Source organism: Melampsora larici-populina, assembly GCF_000204055.1.
Source record: "Melampsora larici-populina 98AG31 unplaced genomic scaffold MELLAscaffold_2, whole genome shotgun sequence".
Lineage (NCBI taxonomy): Eukaryota > Fungi > Basidiomycota > Pucciniomycetes > Pucciniales > Melampsoraceae > Melampsora > Melampsora laricis-populina.
Genome location: NW_006768766.1, coordinates 2,316,934 through 2,335,510, shown reverse-complemented (window position 1 = coordinate 2,335,510; position 18,577 = coordinate 2,316,934). Strand labels below are relative to the sequence as shown.

General features: G+C 40.4%; 3 protein-coding genes across 3 annotated transcripts; 1 reads left to right on the top strand and 2 right to left on the bottom strand.

Annotated features, from left to right (window-relative positions):
• On the bottom strand, nt 1–959 carry MELLADRAFT_28229 (uncharacterized protein; the record flags this gene model as incomplete). Its single annotated transcript, XM_007404325.1, has 3 exons — nt 1–109; nt 198–750; nt 830–959. Coding segments are annotated over 3 exons (792 nt in total), but the record flags the coding sequence as incomplete, so codon positions are not given.
• A 13,010-nt stretch (nt 960–13,969) lies between these two features.
• MELLADRAFT_115105 (uncharacterized protein) lies at nt 13,970–15,713 on the top strand (the record flags this gene model as incomplete). The annotated part of the gene is made up of 3 exons (XM_007404610.1): nt 13,970–14,626; nt 14,693–14,982; nt 15,061–15,713. The coding sequence occupies 2 exons, from the start codon at nt 14,759–14,761 to the stop codon at nt 15,212–15,214; spliced, it is 378 nt and encodes a 125-aa protein (XP_007404672.1).
• Nucleotides 15,714–16,090: 377 nt separating this feature from the next.
• MELLADRAFT_73964 (uncharacterized protein) lies at nt 16,091–17,476 on the bottom strand (the record flags this gene model as incomplete). Its single annotated transcript, XM_007404324.1, has 3 exons — nt 16,091–16,611; nt 16,699–17,064; nt 17,153–17,476. 3 exons carry the CDS (start codon nt 17,461–17,463, stop codon nt 16,365–16,367), a joined length of 924 nt encoding a protein of 307 aa, XP_007404386.1.
• Nucleotides 17,477–18,577: the final 1,101 nt, after the last annotated feature.

The window sequence follows — 18,577 nt, the reverse complement described above, 5'->3', positions numbered from 1 at the left end:
AAGTAAACTAGCTAAACATCTTTTGGTAACTAAATCACCTTTTAAGACTTGAGAAAATGTTGCATCTCTAAGTGGTTCAGGTAAACAAGCTCTAAGAGCTTCTCTAGCCCTACAAACTTATACACAAACGCATGAAGATAAGCAAAAGAAAAGGATGAGATCAGATTTGAAAGATAAAGGTGAAAGGAAAACCGTACCTTAGATTATCACTTAATCTTAAATAACATCTAACCACATGTTTAAGTAATCTAACCGCTTGACTTTCGACCAATTGATTCACCATATTACTCAAAACAGTTCCCACAGCATAAAACCTTTCATAGGTTTGACAGATATAAGCCAAACCCATTTCATCAAGTAAGATTTTCTGTACAATAAAGATCGCCACCGTCTTAGATAATTCAGATCCAGTTTCCATGATTCTTAAACATAATGGAATGATTTCAGTTGATAATAAGAAATTGATCACATCTGAATTATCGTTTTGTTTAACCAAGGCTCCAATGACACCTAAGGATGTTAATCTTAGGTATTCAAACGGTCGGGTCTTAGAGGTCGTGTTTAAGAACGGATAAAGAAATAATGGTAAATGTGCTTGTAAGAATAATCCTCGGGTCTCATTATGTGATGCAACACATTGTAATAAGGCTAATGCGTTACAGACTCGATTGGATGCGTTGGCTGTTAAAGATGGAGGTGATAAAAGTGGATAAACCGTCACGATTTCTTGAAGTAAACAAGACATGACACCTGTGTAAGATGAAAAAATCAGTTTTTGTTTTTCATTCAAGATAGATAAACTATACGATATATGGAAAAAGAGACAAACCAAACGAGTGCCAAAGTACAAGTGCTAGATCATCCCATTGTTCTCGTTTCTTACTTAACTCTAGAAGAGCTAATTCACGACTCACAGGGTTCAAAAGATCCACAATTAAATAATAAATCTTTTCATTTTCAGCTTGATCGATTGTACTAGTAGTAGTAGTATTAGCAGTAGTCGTTCCCGAATTAGAATTAAACCCTTGTTGAGTTTGAGGTAATTGAGCCAAAAGTAATTTACCACCACCACCACCGGATTGATTTCCATTATTATGATGATTGTTAAGATTAGAACTAGAAGTGTTCAAGCCAGGAATACCAGCAGAATTAGGCGTGTTTAAAGAGTTAGCTAGTAAAGAAGGTGTATCGATTCGATGATGAAGTCCTGAAGAAGAAGATGATGAAATTAAATAAGGATTAATCAAATGATTAGGTGAATGTCTTGAAGGTGGTCTGACTGTACCGTTGAGATTAGAAAGAGGAGGATTGATAAATAAGTTATTATTACCATTCTGATTAGATGTGGATGTAGTAGTAGGACCATTATTGTTAGATGAATGATTGATCATTCCATATGTATCTCGATTAGCCGAAAGTGGTGGTAATGGACTATTAAGTGCTCCTAATAGTAAGTTTCGTTGTTGATGTCCTGTTGTGTTTAAGTTTGGACTGATTAATGAGCTGAGATGTAAGTTATTGACGTTTTGTTGATTTGGAACTGGATTGTATAGACGAGGGTTTGAGTTAGTTTGATTGGTTAGATTAGATGGAGTAGTAGGTCGAAAGTAAGATTGAGATTGTTGTTGAGATTGTTGTTGCTGTTGTTGAGCTTGAGTTGTAGTTTGTGATGGTTGTTGCTGCTGAGGAGGAAAAGCGTGAAGCATGATGTCGCAGTAAGAGGAGTGTTGGTTTGCTTGTGTTCCGATTGAAGGTTTTGTGAAGAGATGATGTTATTAGGAATTGATGGTTTTTGAGATTGGTTTGATTAGTTTTGAATGGAAAGCAGTTGAACAGATCGATTGATGATAACTTGATGGTGCTGATGGTTTTCGAATAAGATGGATGAATGCTTAGTTCTAGTTTTGGTGAATGCTGATTGGTTGAATTGGTAATGGTGACTGAAGTGTCTTTTAATCGGTCGAGTTGAGTCCTATTGAGTCGGCTTACGATTGGTGGTTTTAAAACTCAACCGTTCACTAATAAGGGTACTCAAAGTAAGTATGTACGTGTACATACTTTTTGCTATATACTTTTTTTGGCGGGGAAGGCGAGGCCAAAAGTATATTTTTTTTCTTTGTCCCCGCCAAAAAAAGTATGTAGCGAAAAGTATGTAGCGCTACATACTTTGCTTTGAGTACCCTTAATCTCTTCAAGCCTTCATGCATGTGACACCTCAGCATTTCCCAACCATCTCAATTTCAATTCTCAATACGCTGCTTCAGTGACCAGTCGTCATGGTACAGCTATTCCAGGAATTGGTGTCATGGTCGCACCAATTCCTGGTCTTTTTCCCCCCAGCGCCACCGGCCAATACAGGCAGTGCGCAGCGCAGCACAGCTGTAACAGGGTGTGGACTTGTATATCCGGCAGCATCGGATGTCCTCTTTGACTGGCCCTGATGCTTTTTCGGGGTTGTTTGCAACATCCATTCAGTGACCCACCGGATTGATCTATCCATACCGCACTAACCATATCCACCACCATCGATATCCTCCACCAAATCATCTCCACCAATATCATCTCCACCACCATATCGACCCAAGCTCACAGATCAACACCTCAACCCAAACATTCGAAAGCCGGATGGCCTTCCAATGTTTGGTTGATGTTTGGTCGCCCATTCAATCACCAACAACGGACATTCACTCAAACCACAAGATGACCAATTCATACCGGCCCCCCTCATCCCATAAAAAGACGGCCTCCCTGACCGTTTTGCCCCTCAAGACACACATTATTGTCAACAGATATTCCACCTTTGTCAACAAATACTCAACGTCCTCATTTATCACTTTCAGTATGGTTAATAGCAAGACTTCCAACGTACCTTCGTTAGTTTTTTTACCTCCGATCCGTTCTTCATCTCATCTTTTTGATATCATTTTATGTTTCATTTTATTTTCGTTCTATCCATTGAAATGATCCACTGACAATTCCTATCATTGTCAATCCTTTAGGTCGGCCGCAGGCAGGATTGATGTTGTCTCCCGTGTTCTTCGGAACCGCACTTATTCACAAGCACTTATGGGACAGAATATTATCAGACCTCAGTAAGTCCTTTGTTCTTGATCATTGAAAAAGAGTTATACACTGATTTTCTTTCTTTGGGGTTTGATCGCCAGATCCAATATATTCCCCATTGCTGCTAGTTCGTTCATCCCCCCCCGTAACGGCTCCATCGCTCATTGGGGTCTCTTCACCGATAGCGTCACCCTGCAAGGAGCCTTCTAAACGGTCTAATAACCCGAAACATATGATAACCCCCTCGATGAATGGTATTCACAACGGTAGAAAGGCGGTCCCCCCTCTTCCTGGCTCTCAAGCGTCTTCGGTATCCTCTTTGAACCCGCATCTCAATCCTTTGTTCTGCGACTCATCCCACTCTTCACAAACAACCCCGGCTCCTTCTCCTTCAACTCACTGCTCATCCTTGCCTGCTGCTTCCAAACGCTTCCCTGAGTCAAGTTCCTCAAAGAAGAGGCCAGCCACCTTTCTTGACCTCGACTCTGCCCACGAGGACAAAGATGGTGAGTCAACATCTCTCTATTTCCTTTACGCGCATGAGTTTGATACTGACATTCATCTCATCCTGGGTAGATCTAGCTCAAGAAATCGACCATCCAGACAAAGATTATGGTGAGTGATCCTGTCTGTTTTCCCCTTGACCCGCATGAATGCCAAACTGACATTGACATTCATGCTTTATAGATCTACATCTGCACATTAACAACCCCAACGATTCAGAAGATGGTCAGTATATATATCTATTTTTGCTTGACCATCATGAATGTGAAACTGACATTCTCGCTTTTTAGATCTACCTCTTGATATCTTGGATGACCCAAAACCAACACCCAAATTCCCTGTTAACTTGCAACCTGACGTATCCGACACTGCCGATGTTCAGCGTACCTACCAAGTCTCCTTCAACCTCTGGCAACCAGTCGTTCTCGAAGAACCCGTGCCTTCTACTTCTAACGGTAAGAAACACAAGAAAGTTCTAGCACCTCGCAAGACACCAGTTCCCAAGTTCGAAAACTACAACCCCAAGGTCCCCCACAAGTTCGTCATCGGGGAGCCCAATCTTCACTTTGCCTCATTCCGCTCGGGCCTTTTCAGAAGCTGCAATAAACGACTTGATGGGGTGTCTGAATCCCTTCGGAAAGCCTGGTATGCCAACACGATCGAAATTCAGGGGTTCATTCACGGCTCTCGTCACCACAAGGCCACCAAGATTGGCATTGATGATAATGATACTTTTCAAGAGTTCATGGCAATTACTCAGTCGGTACCTGCCACCACGGTCATGGGGTTCAAGATTTTGAAAACCCTAAGCTTACATCAAACGTCCAACGGAATTTAGAGATTGCGCGCAAAATCAACGCCCCTAAGCCACCCTCTTCTGATTCTGAACCTCACCCTGAATCAGATGACTCGGCAGGTGTCAGTCATTTTTATTAAAAAGGCCTCTACCCTCAGAAAGTACCTCAGCTGACTTTTCCCTCGCTTCTTTTTCCTTATTTCATTAGTCCGCGATCTTGACCCCTGGCGAGCGTCAATATTGCAAGCTGTGGGCCCGTTTTTCAAAAGACTTCACCGCGGGCGAGAATGTCACCTTTGCTTTGAATCCCAAGGACCCGAGTCAATGTGTTGTGCTCAACATTCCGCGCATACGCACCTGGGCTAACGATTGGGTAAGTGTCAAAGGATTCTTCTTTCCTTTGACACTCATTTGGCTCATTGAACGATCTTCTTATTGCAGGCTGAAGGGGTAGCTGGGGTCGATGAAGTTAACCCTCCGTCCAAACGGCCGGATTTCCGATGGATTCCTGTGGCCAACTACGAGAAGGAGAAGCACCGTCTCAATGGTACAGCTCCCGCGGTCCCAGTCGAGCCTACTGCCAGTTCAGGAACCGTGGTGCACCATAACTACTATGGTGCACCTTTCCCTCCAGCTGGTTTTCCCCCGTCTCAACCTGCCCCTCCATTGCTGGCGCCTGCTCCAATCATGCCGACTGAGTCACTTCGATTATCCCCGCCACCTGAAGTGCCTCTATTCGAAAACTTCCTCATCTATGCGGGGATTAAGCCGGATATGATGAAGACTCGCAATATCTTAGCTGACCAAGGGATTGATAATTTTATTAGACTGTTAGACCGCAAGACTTACTCATTTGAAAACTTTCGAAGTATGGGGATCCCCTTTGCTCAAGCTGATGACCTTTACAAGGCTGTTCCTGTGTATAACCAATCCTTGAAACCTCATCCTCAATCTTCATGATCTCTTTTTTAATATCTGTCTTTAAACGTTTGTGATTGTCACGCTCCAGAACCAAAAAGTCCCCCAAACTGTGTGTTACGTTTGTTGTTTGTTGTTTTGTGTGGTTTGTTGTTTTGTGTGTCTTGATTGTTTCAAATCATCGTTTTCATTGCCTATCTGTAGCTTGCTGCTCAAACTTGTTGGAATTTCGGACTGGGTGTGATCTTATGCAATAACAAGCACTGTCATGTTAGTCCGTCCTTACGCAGTTAAAAATGTGCCATTCATTTTTTTTCTTGCGAGTCTCTTGTCAGTCTTTGGCGAGAAAGACTGACAAGACAAAAAATCTCGATTCTCAACTTTCTAACCTTGTGCTGAAAAATTGATGCAGCATACTGCATAGATTTGTGGGTAATGAACATTGGAGACTGATGTCTTTTTCCATTAAAATTTGAAAATCATATTCGTAGTTCTCACGTGATCGATTTGGTCAAGGTAGGTTGAAGTTCTTCTTTGGGGGGTTTCTCACTTTGGCTACATATCTCATTTGGTTCGTTAGGATTCTCACTTTGGCTACATATCACATTGGGTTCGTTTGAGCTTGACATCAAGAATATTCATTATTCACGAAAGGAACTCAACAGAGTCATATGGGACTACAAGATATTTGATGAGGTTAAAGACAAATGACCCCTAAACCCAATATCCACATACAGTATAGATCTTTTGCATGAGCGGCGCCGAAAATAAGTTCCAAGTCGTCTCCATGATCACATCAATTTTATCTTCAGTTGCTGTTTGGATGAGTATTTGGGTGCGTCTGAAGTTGGATTTCAGCACGCTAAAGGCCTTCTCAATCGGATTGAGATCGGGGGAGTATGGTGGGAGGTACAAGATGCGGATTCCTCTCTCTGCCGTGAGTTCATCAATACGACCGCCGTGGTGAATCCTCGCATTGTCCATAACTAACACTGAGTTTGCCTGAGGGTATGAGTTCATCATCGGAAACTATGCCAGTTACGTGTCAACTTCTGGAAGATGAGGGAGGATCAATGAAAAGCCCTGCTTACCAATCGATGTTTGAGGAAGCCCTCAAAGTCTTGCCAATAATAGCTTCCTTCTTGGCAGTCCATAGCTAAAACTCCACCTCTGAAGATCGCTGGTAGGAGCGAGTAACGTTTTCCCCCGCGACTCCAAGGAATTCGGGTCGTCCGTTGACCTCTTCTAGCGCGGCCGAACTGCCTGCCAAGATGTCGTTCCTGAATCGAGCACTCGTCTGAATGGGTAAGTCAGCTATACAGTCACTTAAAACATAAAACCAACCAAAAACCAGAGAAAACAAGAACTGACCAAGGAAGACAAGCATGTTGGGGTTCAACCCACCTGCTGCATATAAATATTTAGCTCGCTTCGAGGGACTCTGATTAGGGTTCACCGTCCGCGCTTTCTTGCGGGTCAGCTACAGGCGATCCTTGAGATCACTGGCAATGGTTTGTAATGCAACCCATTTGCCGGTACGTCGATAAACTGCGAATCGATACTCATCCAAGTACAGAGCTGGATTGGAGTCTAGTAATTCCAACATGAAATCTCTATCATCGTCGTCCAGCCGGGTGCTTCTTCCAAGCCGATGATAATCTTCAGGGTTGCGAATGACCGAATAGGTACATCGTTATAAGGCGTGCCATCGAGATATGGTTCGCGCGCTGACTGGCGACTTCAACAGCCGCCGAACTTGTTCAATGGTTTTCCCAGTGCGGAGGTGCTGCACCGCCAGGACCTTGATACCAACGTCATATGGACCGCGTCGCGAACGCATGTCTAGATGTGGAAGAGTCAGTATTGTGGTTTTCTGAACAGACTCAGGGACACTTACCAAAGCAGGTTTGAAGAACAGGTGGTGGTGCGGCGACAGACGATATGGGATGAAATTTTTCAATGCGGGAAAAAATTCCACCGGACGAAAATTTTCACGAGTGGTTGATGGGGGCCTGGCCCAATCCCTGGTCTTGTGTATCTCGCGGTTCGGGGCGTATCTGCTCTTCACCCCGCTGCGCGCGCCCTGCCTGTATTGGCCGGTGGCGCTGGGGGGAAAAAGACCAGGAATTGGTGCGACCATGACACCAATTCCTGGAATAGCTGTATTCTCACCTCTACTTATAACATCAGCCAACTTCATCTCATGTCCTTGAACTTTGGACTAAGCACATCACCACTACTCACCACTTCTGCACACACATTTTATCATTGGACCACACAGCTCACAAGTCCAGGGTTTGGACTCAACAGATCACATGTGTGTAAGACATGTTGGCTGAAGATCCAATCAATGGAACTGTTTCTTTCTGCAAGGTATTTGAGTTCAAGTATGATGGTAAATCAGAATAGAGTCTTTCACTTTGAGACCACAATTGACTGATATGAAATTAAGTACATAGTTCATTAAGGGTACACAAACCTACAACCCGTCAAGAAAACCCATGCAAAAAACCCGTGACAACCCATCAGAATTATGGATTTTTTTGACGGGTTTTTTTGCATGGGTTGCCCTTGACAGGTTTGAGCGACCCAACCCGTCCCATCCCATCCAACATATGGCTAGACTCTCAGTCCGCAAACAGCTTCTGTCGTCCCTTGACGCCTTTATCTTACTTCACATCTCTCTTCTCGCTTCCATCTCATCACCTAATACTCCAACTTTCCTTCCGAATTTGTTGGCTTGCATGATGATGGTGTCGTTCATGAAATCCGATGACGATGATGATGCCGATGACAATGGCAACAACGACGAATCAGACAATAATATTGGATATGAAGAACAAGTCATCATATTCTCTTACACATTCATGATGGTATCATCCATGAACCAGCGTGCCTACATCCAACGACAGAAGCGAAAATTGGAAGAAGATGAATCAATCTTAGGAGTTTTATTGGAGATACGAGAAGAGGCAAAAAGAAGAAGATATCCTTTACCCAGACATCGTAGGCCTCGTTGCGATGAGAAGGCTCGGAGTTTTCAAGCTTGGTTTGATGAGACCGAGCGTACTTGGTTGACTGCGGTAAGCTCATGTTATCCTTCAATATCATCTTATGAAATACGTGTAGTTGATCAATCATCTTCCTTTACAAATTTCGTTAGGCGCGGATGTCCAAGATGGACTTTACCAAGCTTCTCCACCGAATAGGATGGGATCCTATCTTTCATAATAATTCATCTTGGAATCAGGCACCTGTTCAGTGGCAGCTTTTGGTGGCATTGGCTAATTTAGGCTTATCGGGAAATGGAGGCTCCCGTACTATGAAGGCAAAGCAGTTTTCTTTGTCAGGTTTGTCAAAGCCATTCTGGTATCTATCACGATCTGCTGTACTGATGCTGTTTTTTTTCGTTAGAGGGAAGTGTCAAGAATTACACTAAACGCTGCATCCATGCGATCCTCAAGCTTGAGTCAGAATATGTACGATGGCCAGATGCAGATGAGCGAGCCCAAATCAAGCAACGTATTGGTCAATCTTCTTGGTTTCAAGAATGTATTGGCTTTATCGATGGTACTTTGATACCTTTAGCCTCCGCTCCGTCCAAAAACAAAGAAGATTACTACACAAGAAAGTCAATCTACGCCTTGAACTCTCTCATTATTTGTGATGATCGGCGAAAAATTCTTTACGCTCATCACGGTTGGTGTGGAAGTGCGCACGACCAACGTGTGTTGAAGTCAACTCGTGTACGTAGTTTTCTTCAATTGTTCTATCTCTTCTCTGCTTTGTATTTAAACTGAGCATCATACTCTAGTTTTATCAGGATATCTCCTCCTTTTTTTCGGAGGGAGAATATATTCTTGCGGACTCTGGCTACGCATCCGTGAATCATATCGTGCTGGTATTCAAAAGATCCCAATCAGGTCCGCTTTCGCCAGCTCAAAATCACTTCAACCGTTCGATTTCAAAAATACGAATTGCTTCTGAACATTGCAACGGTATGTTACAGATGCAATTCGGCTCTCTTCACGAGCTGCGACTATCAATTGGAAACTCAAAAGACGCCACATATGTATGTGACTGGATTTCGGCTTGTGCAGTCATACACAACTACCTGATTGTTGAGGGTTCACCTATGGCAGGAATCGGAATGATGAATGGTAACCCAGAAGAGGCTTATGACAACACTTTAGCTGATGCACAAAGGACAGCATATTTAGATTCGGTGGGAATACAACGCCGTGATTCACTATTCCGTGCTTTTTGTATTTACAGAGGTTATGCTTGAATCTAAAGTTATACAGCTATCGATAGAGTGGAATCTCACCCTTACCAACTTGATTCAAATTTCATTTCATATGTATCTTATAAACTCATGAGTGTTTTTGTGACTCCTACTTATACAAATAACCTCAAAGAAATGCAGTTATATGTTTTGTTTTCAATTGCAAAAGTGGAACCAAAAAGGTCCTAACAGAGACCGAGTGATCTTGACCAGTGTAAGACAGGTAAACAGATCAATTTCATATATTCGCATTGGTCAAGTGGTCACAGACAAATTTAGTAGTATTTTAGCAAGAGATCACAGAAAATTTTTGAAACTCTTAAGAAGTTTTCGGGTTGAACAAATGGTTAACACACACAAGTTAAAATCTATTTTAAGATAGAGTTCATTCGACATATAGCAGACTTTTTTTTCATTTAATAAGATCAAAACAAGAAATCAAAAAAACGGTCGAGTGGCCTGATTCTATTCACTGTGGGCGGTGTGGGCATGACCCCCTGTGTGAGATCCCTCGGCCTCTGGTAAGTGATTCGAAGCTGATAGAGTAGGCTGGACATTGGGGATCGAAGTCAAAGCAAGGGATGCCGCTTCAGCCGTGTTCATGCCATCACGTATGAGATCGACGATCATCTTGCTTCGAGCAATCCGTATCTCGACATTCAATCTTGAAATCGCGATGTTTTCCTTGTAAGACAACTCTGTAACTCGATTGGTGGTCATCATCTTTGACATTTCCTGTGTAAAGTTCGAGCTGATTCTTTCTTGGGATTTCATAGCACGGTTTTCACTCTCGTCTTGTTCTTCTTTGGTGGGGAGACGATTGAGTGCTGATAAATAGCCGCTTGGATCTTGAGGAGACTCTTTGCCATTGAAAGAGCAGGGGATCTCTTTAGTGTTGCTTCGGAAACGCTTGCTAGATACAGTAGAAGGTGTGACAGGTCTAGAATTGGATGGTGTGAGGTCTTGAGGCGTTTTCTTCGATTGAGAAAGGCTTGGTGGGTCAGGCTTCTGTTCTTGTGAAGCGGTGAGATCGTCTTCTTCCAGCGCAAGGGAAGGTGGTGTCGCTTCCCATGTGTAAGTTCCCGGGCTTCCGTTCGGATTGTCAGATGAATCAATGACTGACTTCTTGAGAGAGGTCGAGGTGTGTAAGTCGCCTAGCGAGTCTCTGAAGGCCAATGGGCTGGCGGATGGTCGATCTCCAAGGACGGGCTCAAGCTCTTCAAACCACGGACATCTGCGTAGGATTCTGACTGTGTGTTGGTCAGTTCAAATCACTACACTACACTGATCTACAAGACACCACGTACCCTGAAGACTTGCTTTATTCTCTTCCTCATCTTTCTTTCCCCGTTTCTTATTCCATTTGAATGCAGCAATATCGGCCTTCGACACGTTGAACTCAATTACTCGTGCATCTTCATTACCCTCTCCGGTTGCATTTCGAAGAGCATTAGCGTCTCGGAACCACGCTTCGAGAAGTCCAATCTATATCATAACATATCAAGCAAAGTTAGAATCGAAAAGAGACAGTTACATTAAATAAACCCACCTTTTTTCACACTCTCGACCTCCTCTTTCTACGTGCCCTTTTGAAACAAGAAAAGCAGACACCCTCTCACGGACTACACTCTTCTGTTGAGTGCGCCACGCGTTATAGTTCTCAAAATCACTACACCATTCAGCCACGAGATCCAAGTCGGATTTGCCATCACTTTCCGGGGTGAACCAGCATTTCCTAGACTTGAAGATCTCCGTGTCTTTCTTGTCAGTGTTTTGAGTCTTGTCTTCATGTGTAGTATCAATTTGACTATCAGACTCGAGTTGAGATGGTTGAGATGGTTGAGACATTTGAATATGTTTTGATTTTTGGGGAGGCTTTTGAGAAGGAGCTGCTGATGGCGACTTTCAAGGGCGTCCTCGTGGCTTTTTAGGTGGGTCTGAAATGACCATGATAGCAGGTTGGCTGGCTGAGGGTGGATTTGAGATAGCAGGTTGGTTGGCTGGTGGTGGATTCGATGTGGTTACAATCTGTTGAAGACGTAACCAATCCGCTGGCGAAAGAGTTGGTACTGCAAAAGGGTTTGGCGATAGAATGGGCTGAGATCCCGCCGTGTTTGTGCCGATCGCAATTATGGGAGATTGAACTGCTTGAACCAAGTTGGGCGGAGACAGATTGGGTGTGGGAGGGTTGTGTGGAAGGTTTTTGACGTTTGGCGTTGGTGAGGAATCTGAAGGGGTAGTTGAGTCCATAACCCAACTATTTTTTTTTCACATCAGTCTTTTTTTGCATGGGTGGAAAAAAAAGGCAAAATCTCCACCCATCTAAAAAACCCGTCAAAAAAATCCATAATTCTGATGGGTTGTCACGGGTTTTTTGCATGGGTTTTCTTGACGGGTTGTAGGTTTGTGTACCCTTATTACACTCAAATCCAAAATAATGACCCATGGAAATTCCAAATAGCTTGTGTCCCATTGCCCAATGAGAAAACAGAATGCTTGTTCCCTAAATATCTCAAAGTACCTGTACCTAACATATCTTCCCTTATGGAAACCAGTCTTCATCCAAGAAGGACTCTGATAGTAGGAAAATTTGAAGTGGTAAAGAATAATAGCTACACAGCTTAATTAGGATGAAAAAGGTATATCAAAAGATAAATAACTTCAAAAGTTTATCAAAGTCAAATATCAACAAGATCAAAGTGATCATGATGAGATCAAAGAAAAAGAAACTCAACGTCTTCTTTCATTTCACCACACAAATCAATAAATAAAGAACCAGAGATTTGAAGTATTAAATATCCAAGGGTTTATTATATAAAATCATCCTAAATGATATACTTGTTAAGATTTCTTTGATAACATTAAGTTTGGTAAGAAAGTTGAGTATTAAACTTGTGAACTGATCTAGACACAAGAAAATGTCTATCTAATATATATATATGTGCATAAAATGGGGCTTAGAATCTAATTACTAGACCTACACTGTTACTCCAATTAAAAAATTGATTCATCACTGGTCCTTTCTCTTACGTATCTCCAATCCAAAGTCTTTATGAAAACTTGTCTCATGCCTCATACTTTTTCTCCTTAATATTCTGTATGTAATCACATTTATCTTCTAATGTCCTTTGAGCCTTTACTCTTGGATTTTGCCTTGACAAATACAGCTTTCTAATCTTTTCCTGGTAATCATCTTATCCCAAATGAATTTCTTCAACTCTTATGATTTGTAAACACAATTTCTCTTCAAGTGTTTTATGTTGCTTAATGTTGAGATGTAAAGAGACAACACAAGCCTTTTGATCTCTTTTCTGGTAAGTATATTTTTTTCCAAGAAATCATTTTGATGGGTTTTTTTGCCTGAGGCTGCAATGTACAAAGAAACACTTTAATGAACCAAATGAACTTTGTAGAGAAAATAAGTTTCTTAATATGTCTGTGAACCAAAATTGGTTTATTTATTGTTTATTCAACTTCAATGAGTTTATACTATACAAGCAGACTAATTTTTCAAAAGTACTTTGATCACAAACCAATTGATTCAGATGATCAACCATGCTGAATTGATCACTCATATTTTTACACACGACAAAAACAAACTTAGTGATCAAAAGCTTCATGTATAGTTCAAGTTTTGAGCAATTGAGTGTACAAAGATAGCCAAGGACTAAACGTATGATATGCAATATCAATCAAAGGTATGCAAGAGGGGATGGACGAGATTCTCCTTAGTGATCAAGCATCATCATCATTCATCAAATGAAGGGATAAATTTAATTTTCAAGGAGATCCTGATACCTGAGGTGAAGAAGACGAGTTCATTTAAAGAAATGAAACCATTTGTATTTGTTAGTCTTCTTTGTCACCTTCTTTGATACAATTACATCACTGTCTTTGACCTAAAATCACGATTTCCTACCTCTCTCTCTCTCTTTCCCTCACACTACGGTCCCCATATCGACAAATCTCAATTAACTTTGCCTAAAAAAGGTTGAACTAGTAAACTACTGATCATTTTTTAAGTCATCATGATGATCATGATGGACAATTGGAGGTTTTAGCGCACTACATACACACTAAATTTAAGCGAAAGCGAATGTAAATCACTCTAAAGTTTAAACAAACTTTGTTATGTACATACCACTGAGCAAGTTCTTTAAAACTCATTAATCAAAACACCCAAAAGGCGTTCATTTTCTACTTTATCAAAAATCAACACACTTTTTCAACGTTTTCAACTTTTTGGTTTTGGTCTTTCTCATCCCGCGCCTCGGGAAGATTTTTCATTTAGGGGATAATTTTTTTTTACACTTTATTAACTTGCATAAACCCAAATCAAGATTCAAGCATCTTTACATAAGTATCTCGATTCTCGATTCTCGATTCTCTTGACTCTTCTCACTCGAAGTGAAATACGTCATTTTCGCTTTAACCATTTCAATCGTTTTTTATTCACTCCTTTTGAAAAGGTGAAATTAGCTCTACACATCACTCTGTGTGAAAGTTTATCTCTTTCGATACATAATTGTGTGAAACAAAAACGGGGATTTTTGTCTTTTGTTGTTGTAAAACTTGATTATTTTTTGGGGTTGGTGCATTGGTGGCGACTGGTGTATCGATTCAAAGTTTGATTCTCAGTCTAAAAGATTTCGGTTCAGATTCAGATTCACTTTGATTGTGATTCAACTTTGCATGAAATACTTTTCGTTTTTGATTTGATTTGATTTGATTATGCAAGTTGACTTGGTAGTGATTTAAAAAGATTGGTTGTGTTTTTTTTTCGTTTTGTTCCTTTTTTTTTGATTGACTTTGATCAGATTACCCCTTTCCTTTGTTTTGGTTTTAATTTAATCTTGGTTGATCTTCATCACTCTCATTTTACAAGAACATCATCACTTTGACTTTGATCCTTTGTTTTTGAAATAACCGAGTCTTGGTGTTTTATAAAGATTTGATTTACATTTGATCAATTTCAATTTCATAACTTCACAACAAGATCAACCACAGCAACCAATCAATCAACCAATCATCTCATCTTGGCTTATTGATCATTGCTATATGTAAGTCTTACTCATCCATCCATCAACCTGATCCTCATTCTCGCTCTTACCTGTTCTCTTCCAAAGCCTTCATTCATCAACACGAACCAGCCCCCAAAAAAACCAGTTAACCCCATACACAACATATAAACGATGGCCATGGTATCTCAATCTCAAACCCAACCTTTCTCTGCTCAAACGATGGTAGAACTAGACGTAAACTGTCATCTCAACAAGACTCCTCCACCTGTACCACCAAGAACATATACACCATTAACTCAAGACATTCGTTTAAAAATCAGTAATTGGGTAGATGATCATTACAACCCGAATGAAATCACCACAAACGGTACTACTCATGGTTTGGTCATCAAATTGTTTGTCTCTCTCTTCCTCTTAACTCTATAAAGCTTGATTGTACAAAAACTGACTTGAGGTGGGTTTTTTTTTGAAAGACAAAGAGTTTCATTACATTTAGAACAATCTCCACTTCGTCAACGTCGTTTGGCTAAACGGTCTACACCACTCTTAACGAACTTTAATAAACCGACTTATCGAAAACCTCGGTTGGTACTTAAACCGGCTTCTAGACCTAGACCTCTTAGATAAACTTTCACATCAGTTTTTCGTTTTGAACGGGGAATTGGTTTGATTGTAGTAGACTTTTTTTTAGTTTTTCTTTCTTATATATCAAAAGTGGTGTCTTACTTGAAGTTTAAATAAACTCGGGTTTCTTTTATCATTTATCTTGTGACAGTTCTTTTTCCTATACTTTTTCTATAAAGTTTTTAACTTTATTCTTAAAAAATCTCTTAGTAGTACTATATAGTGATCTGTATAAAATTATCCAAGTCATTCCTTCCTTTTAAAATACCTCTCATTTTGGTTTCCTAAAATTCATGAATCTTTTTTGTTTTGGAAGTACTTCAGTGAAGTTCTTTTGTTCTTTTGTTTTTGTATCTCTTTTCCTTTATCTCTTTCTCTCTTGCTTTTTATTTTCTTGAATAAGTAGTAGAGATTGTATGTAATGATGATGAGTGTTTTCAACCAAAAAAAAACAAGAAAAAAATATATGAAATTTTATTGAATGAATTATTTTCTTGCCATTTAAAGTTGGTCTTAGAGTAGATGTTTTGGGATCTACTTTTGAAAGAATTGGATCATTTGGAAATAAAATGATACCAATGAGTTATCAAGTTATTTTTTAGTAAAGACTCAGACAAGAGATGGAAATCAAAGATCGGAAAAATGAAGAGGTGAAGAGGATGGGGAAAAAGGTGGACTTTAACTTTGAATATGCGGGGCGCACTCATGCTCGTTGCTGCACCTGCTATTATACCTCAAATGAGAGATTTTTCTCTCCTTAAGCATCATCAAGTTTTCCCATTCTCATCATCAAGGTATTGTAGAATTAGATCAAGAGCTTTCTACTTGGTCTGTGGGGGGATTTCTCAGTGCTGGCAGGCTCATAGCTACTCTTCACCTGGATCTATATATAAGTCTTTCAACTTGACCATCTAAATGACTTTTATATACAAATTTATAGCTTTATTATCACGGGGCAAGAAAAGTGTTGATCTAAAGTCCATGGGGGCAAAAGTTATGTGGCTGACCATCATAAAAGTACGATGCTATTAAAGGTGTGTTCCACTTCCTCTAAAAGTTGAAGATCTCAAAATGATCAAACATTCTGAAATCGAATCCTCAAACTTTCCAGAAAAAACCATTAAGAAAATATTACAAAAGATTGGTTTTGAGGTTATTTAGGTTCACGAACAAACAAGATAGCTGGACGATTTGAAGTTCGTGTACCTAGATCAAATCTAGACCGATGACGAGTACCCATTTGAGATTTAGCTGTTAAAGTTAATTTAGGAACTTGATGTGGTGATCCACGATTCTTGATGTATGAAAGTCTATTCTTCACAAACTTTGAAACTCGTGCTGGTCGAGCTGTAGGGGTTAGATGAGTTGATTTGGTTAACCTTACGACTGTTGTATTGTTCCTGTCAAGTCATCCCACCAAGAGATTGAAAAAATAGATCAGTTGATCAATAGTAATAGCTGAAACCTAATAGATCTAGAGACCTTACCCGATTTCTCTTCGATCTTCTTGGTCTGATATGTTCCTTCTTTTTCGTTTTTTCATAATAGATGTTAGGTTGTTCTGTTCTCTTTCTTCAGCTGATCTTTTAGATTCTTCAAGAATGTTGGATGCGGTTACAAAGAGAGAAGGGTCTAGGTATTTCTTATTCGATTGAAGTGTTCGAGTAGTTCTTGTTGATGATGATGAGGTAGGTTCTGGTTCACTATCTTCATCTGATGATGATGCTGAGGAAGATGATGAAGATGGTTCGGGTTCGATTGGGTTTGGTTTGGATTTCGATTTAGATTGTGATTTTAATTGTTTTAGTTTTTCATCACGGGCTTTGTTGGCTTTCTTCTTAGCGATTTGAATTCTTAAACAATCAAGAAATTCACAAAATATTTAAATTAGTGAATTCAGGATCACTGAGAGATAGGTTTGGAAAAAAGAAGCTTTCTTACGATTTTTGAAATTCTTTTCTAACATTCTCTTTGGCTATCACATCACGTTTACTAACTGCTGTACTAATCACTTCTGGACCTTCATCATCTTCTTCACTTTCATTTGAGTCTTGGTTTGAAGTTCGATCTGAGTTTGTGGCTTCTTCTGATCCTTTGGTTTCTAGGTCTTCACTTTCAAGTAAATTGCTCATCACCATGTCGTCTTCTTCATCGCTATGAAAATGGATATGTGTCTTGGGTTTTGATGAAACTGGTTGAGTCTTGAGAGATTGTTCGTTCATGGTTTTCTTTTTGGGATTGATGGGTGGCATGTTTGTGTTTGATTTGAAGTTGACTGTAAAGTAATCAGGCTTGAGTTCAAGCTCTTGATTCTCTTTCGACAAGTCTGATTGAATTTGTGTGGTATGCTGCGGAACGACTGATCAAGTCACGTGAACGCCACTTCGAACCCACAAGTCAGCCGATATTTTCGGGGCTCAATAAAGCTGTCAACAAATCGTCCAGTCCGCCCAACATCATACACATCCACTCATCTTCGTGTTCAAGATGATTCTCGGTCCGTATTCTCTCATTTACTTCCTCTCTCTGGTCTCCTGAAAAGACGATTAAAAACTACACAACGGGCGCCAACTACGTCCGACGTGCGAATACCCCTCCAAGGGCTTGAGCAAAACCATTTGAACATGCATCACCAACTGATCACTTCGACCTCAAATCCCTTCAAGCAAAACTCATCAACAATCGAAACTGACAAAGAATTTGATCTTTTTAACGGTTTTAGAACACAACACTCTTACTCCTCGACGTACTTCGGATACCTGAGGTAAGCTTTCTGAGGTCTATCTTTTTCTTTACTTCTCTTTCTTTCGTCTATGATGATCAACTATAAACAATACAGTTCTGCTTCTGATCCTTGCCAGGATATGTGGATACTCACTTACCAAAGCTTACCTCATTCTGAGACACTTTATCTGATACCATATCACGATCTTCATAGCAACAAGTTATACTAACGATTTGTTTTTTTGTTTCTTCCAGCTTGTCTCAGGTATCCTGATGATTATCGATGTAGAGTATGCATCTGGTCCTCTAGGTAAGCTTCCAGTTCTTGGGCCCTTTTCACTCGAATTCGTGATGAAAAATTCCGATAATCCATTCTCTGTACGCTTGTCGCTGTGTCATTTGATGGGAGGAGTCAATCTTTTCAAACTGTTGAAAACGTTAAAAACTTGCAGTGAAAGCTCATGATATCTCGAGCGTTTCATTGATTTCTTCTAGAACGTCATATTTGTGAACGTTTCATTGGTGTGTCTTGTGCGAAAGCCTTTGGGTGATTAACTACTTGATGCGCTCTTGCGATTTTTATACGTGTGTTATTATAGAGTTTGATGTGACTCGTTTGACTTTGTGGTGTGATTAACTTGC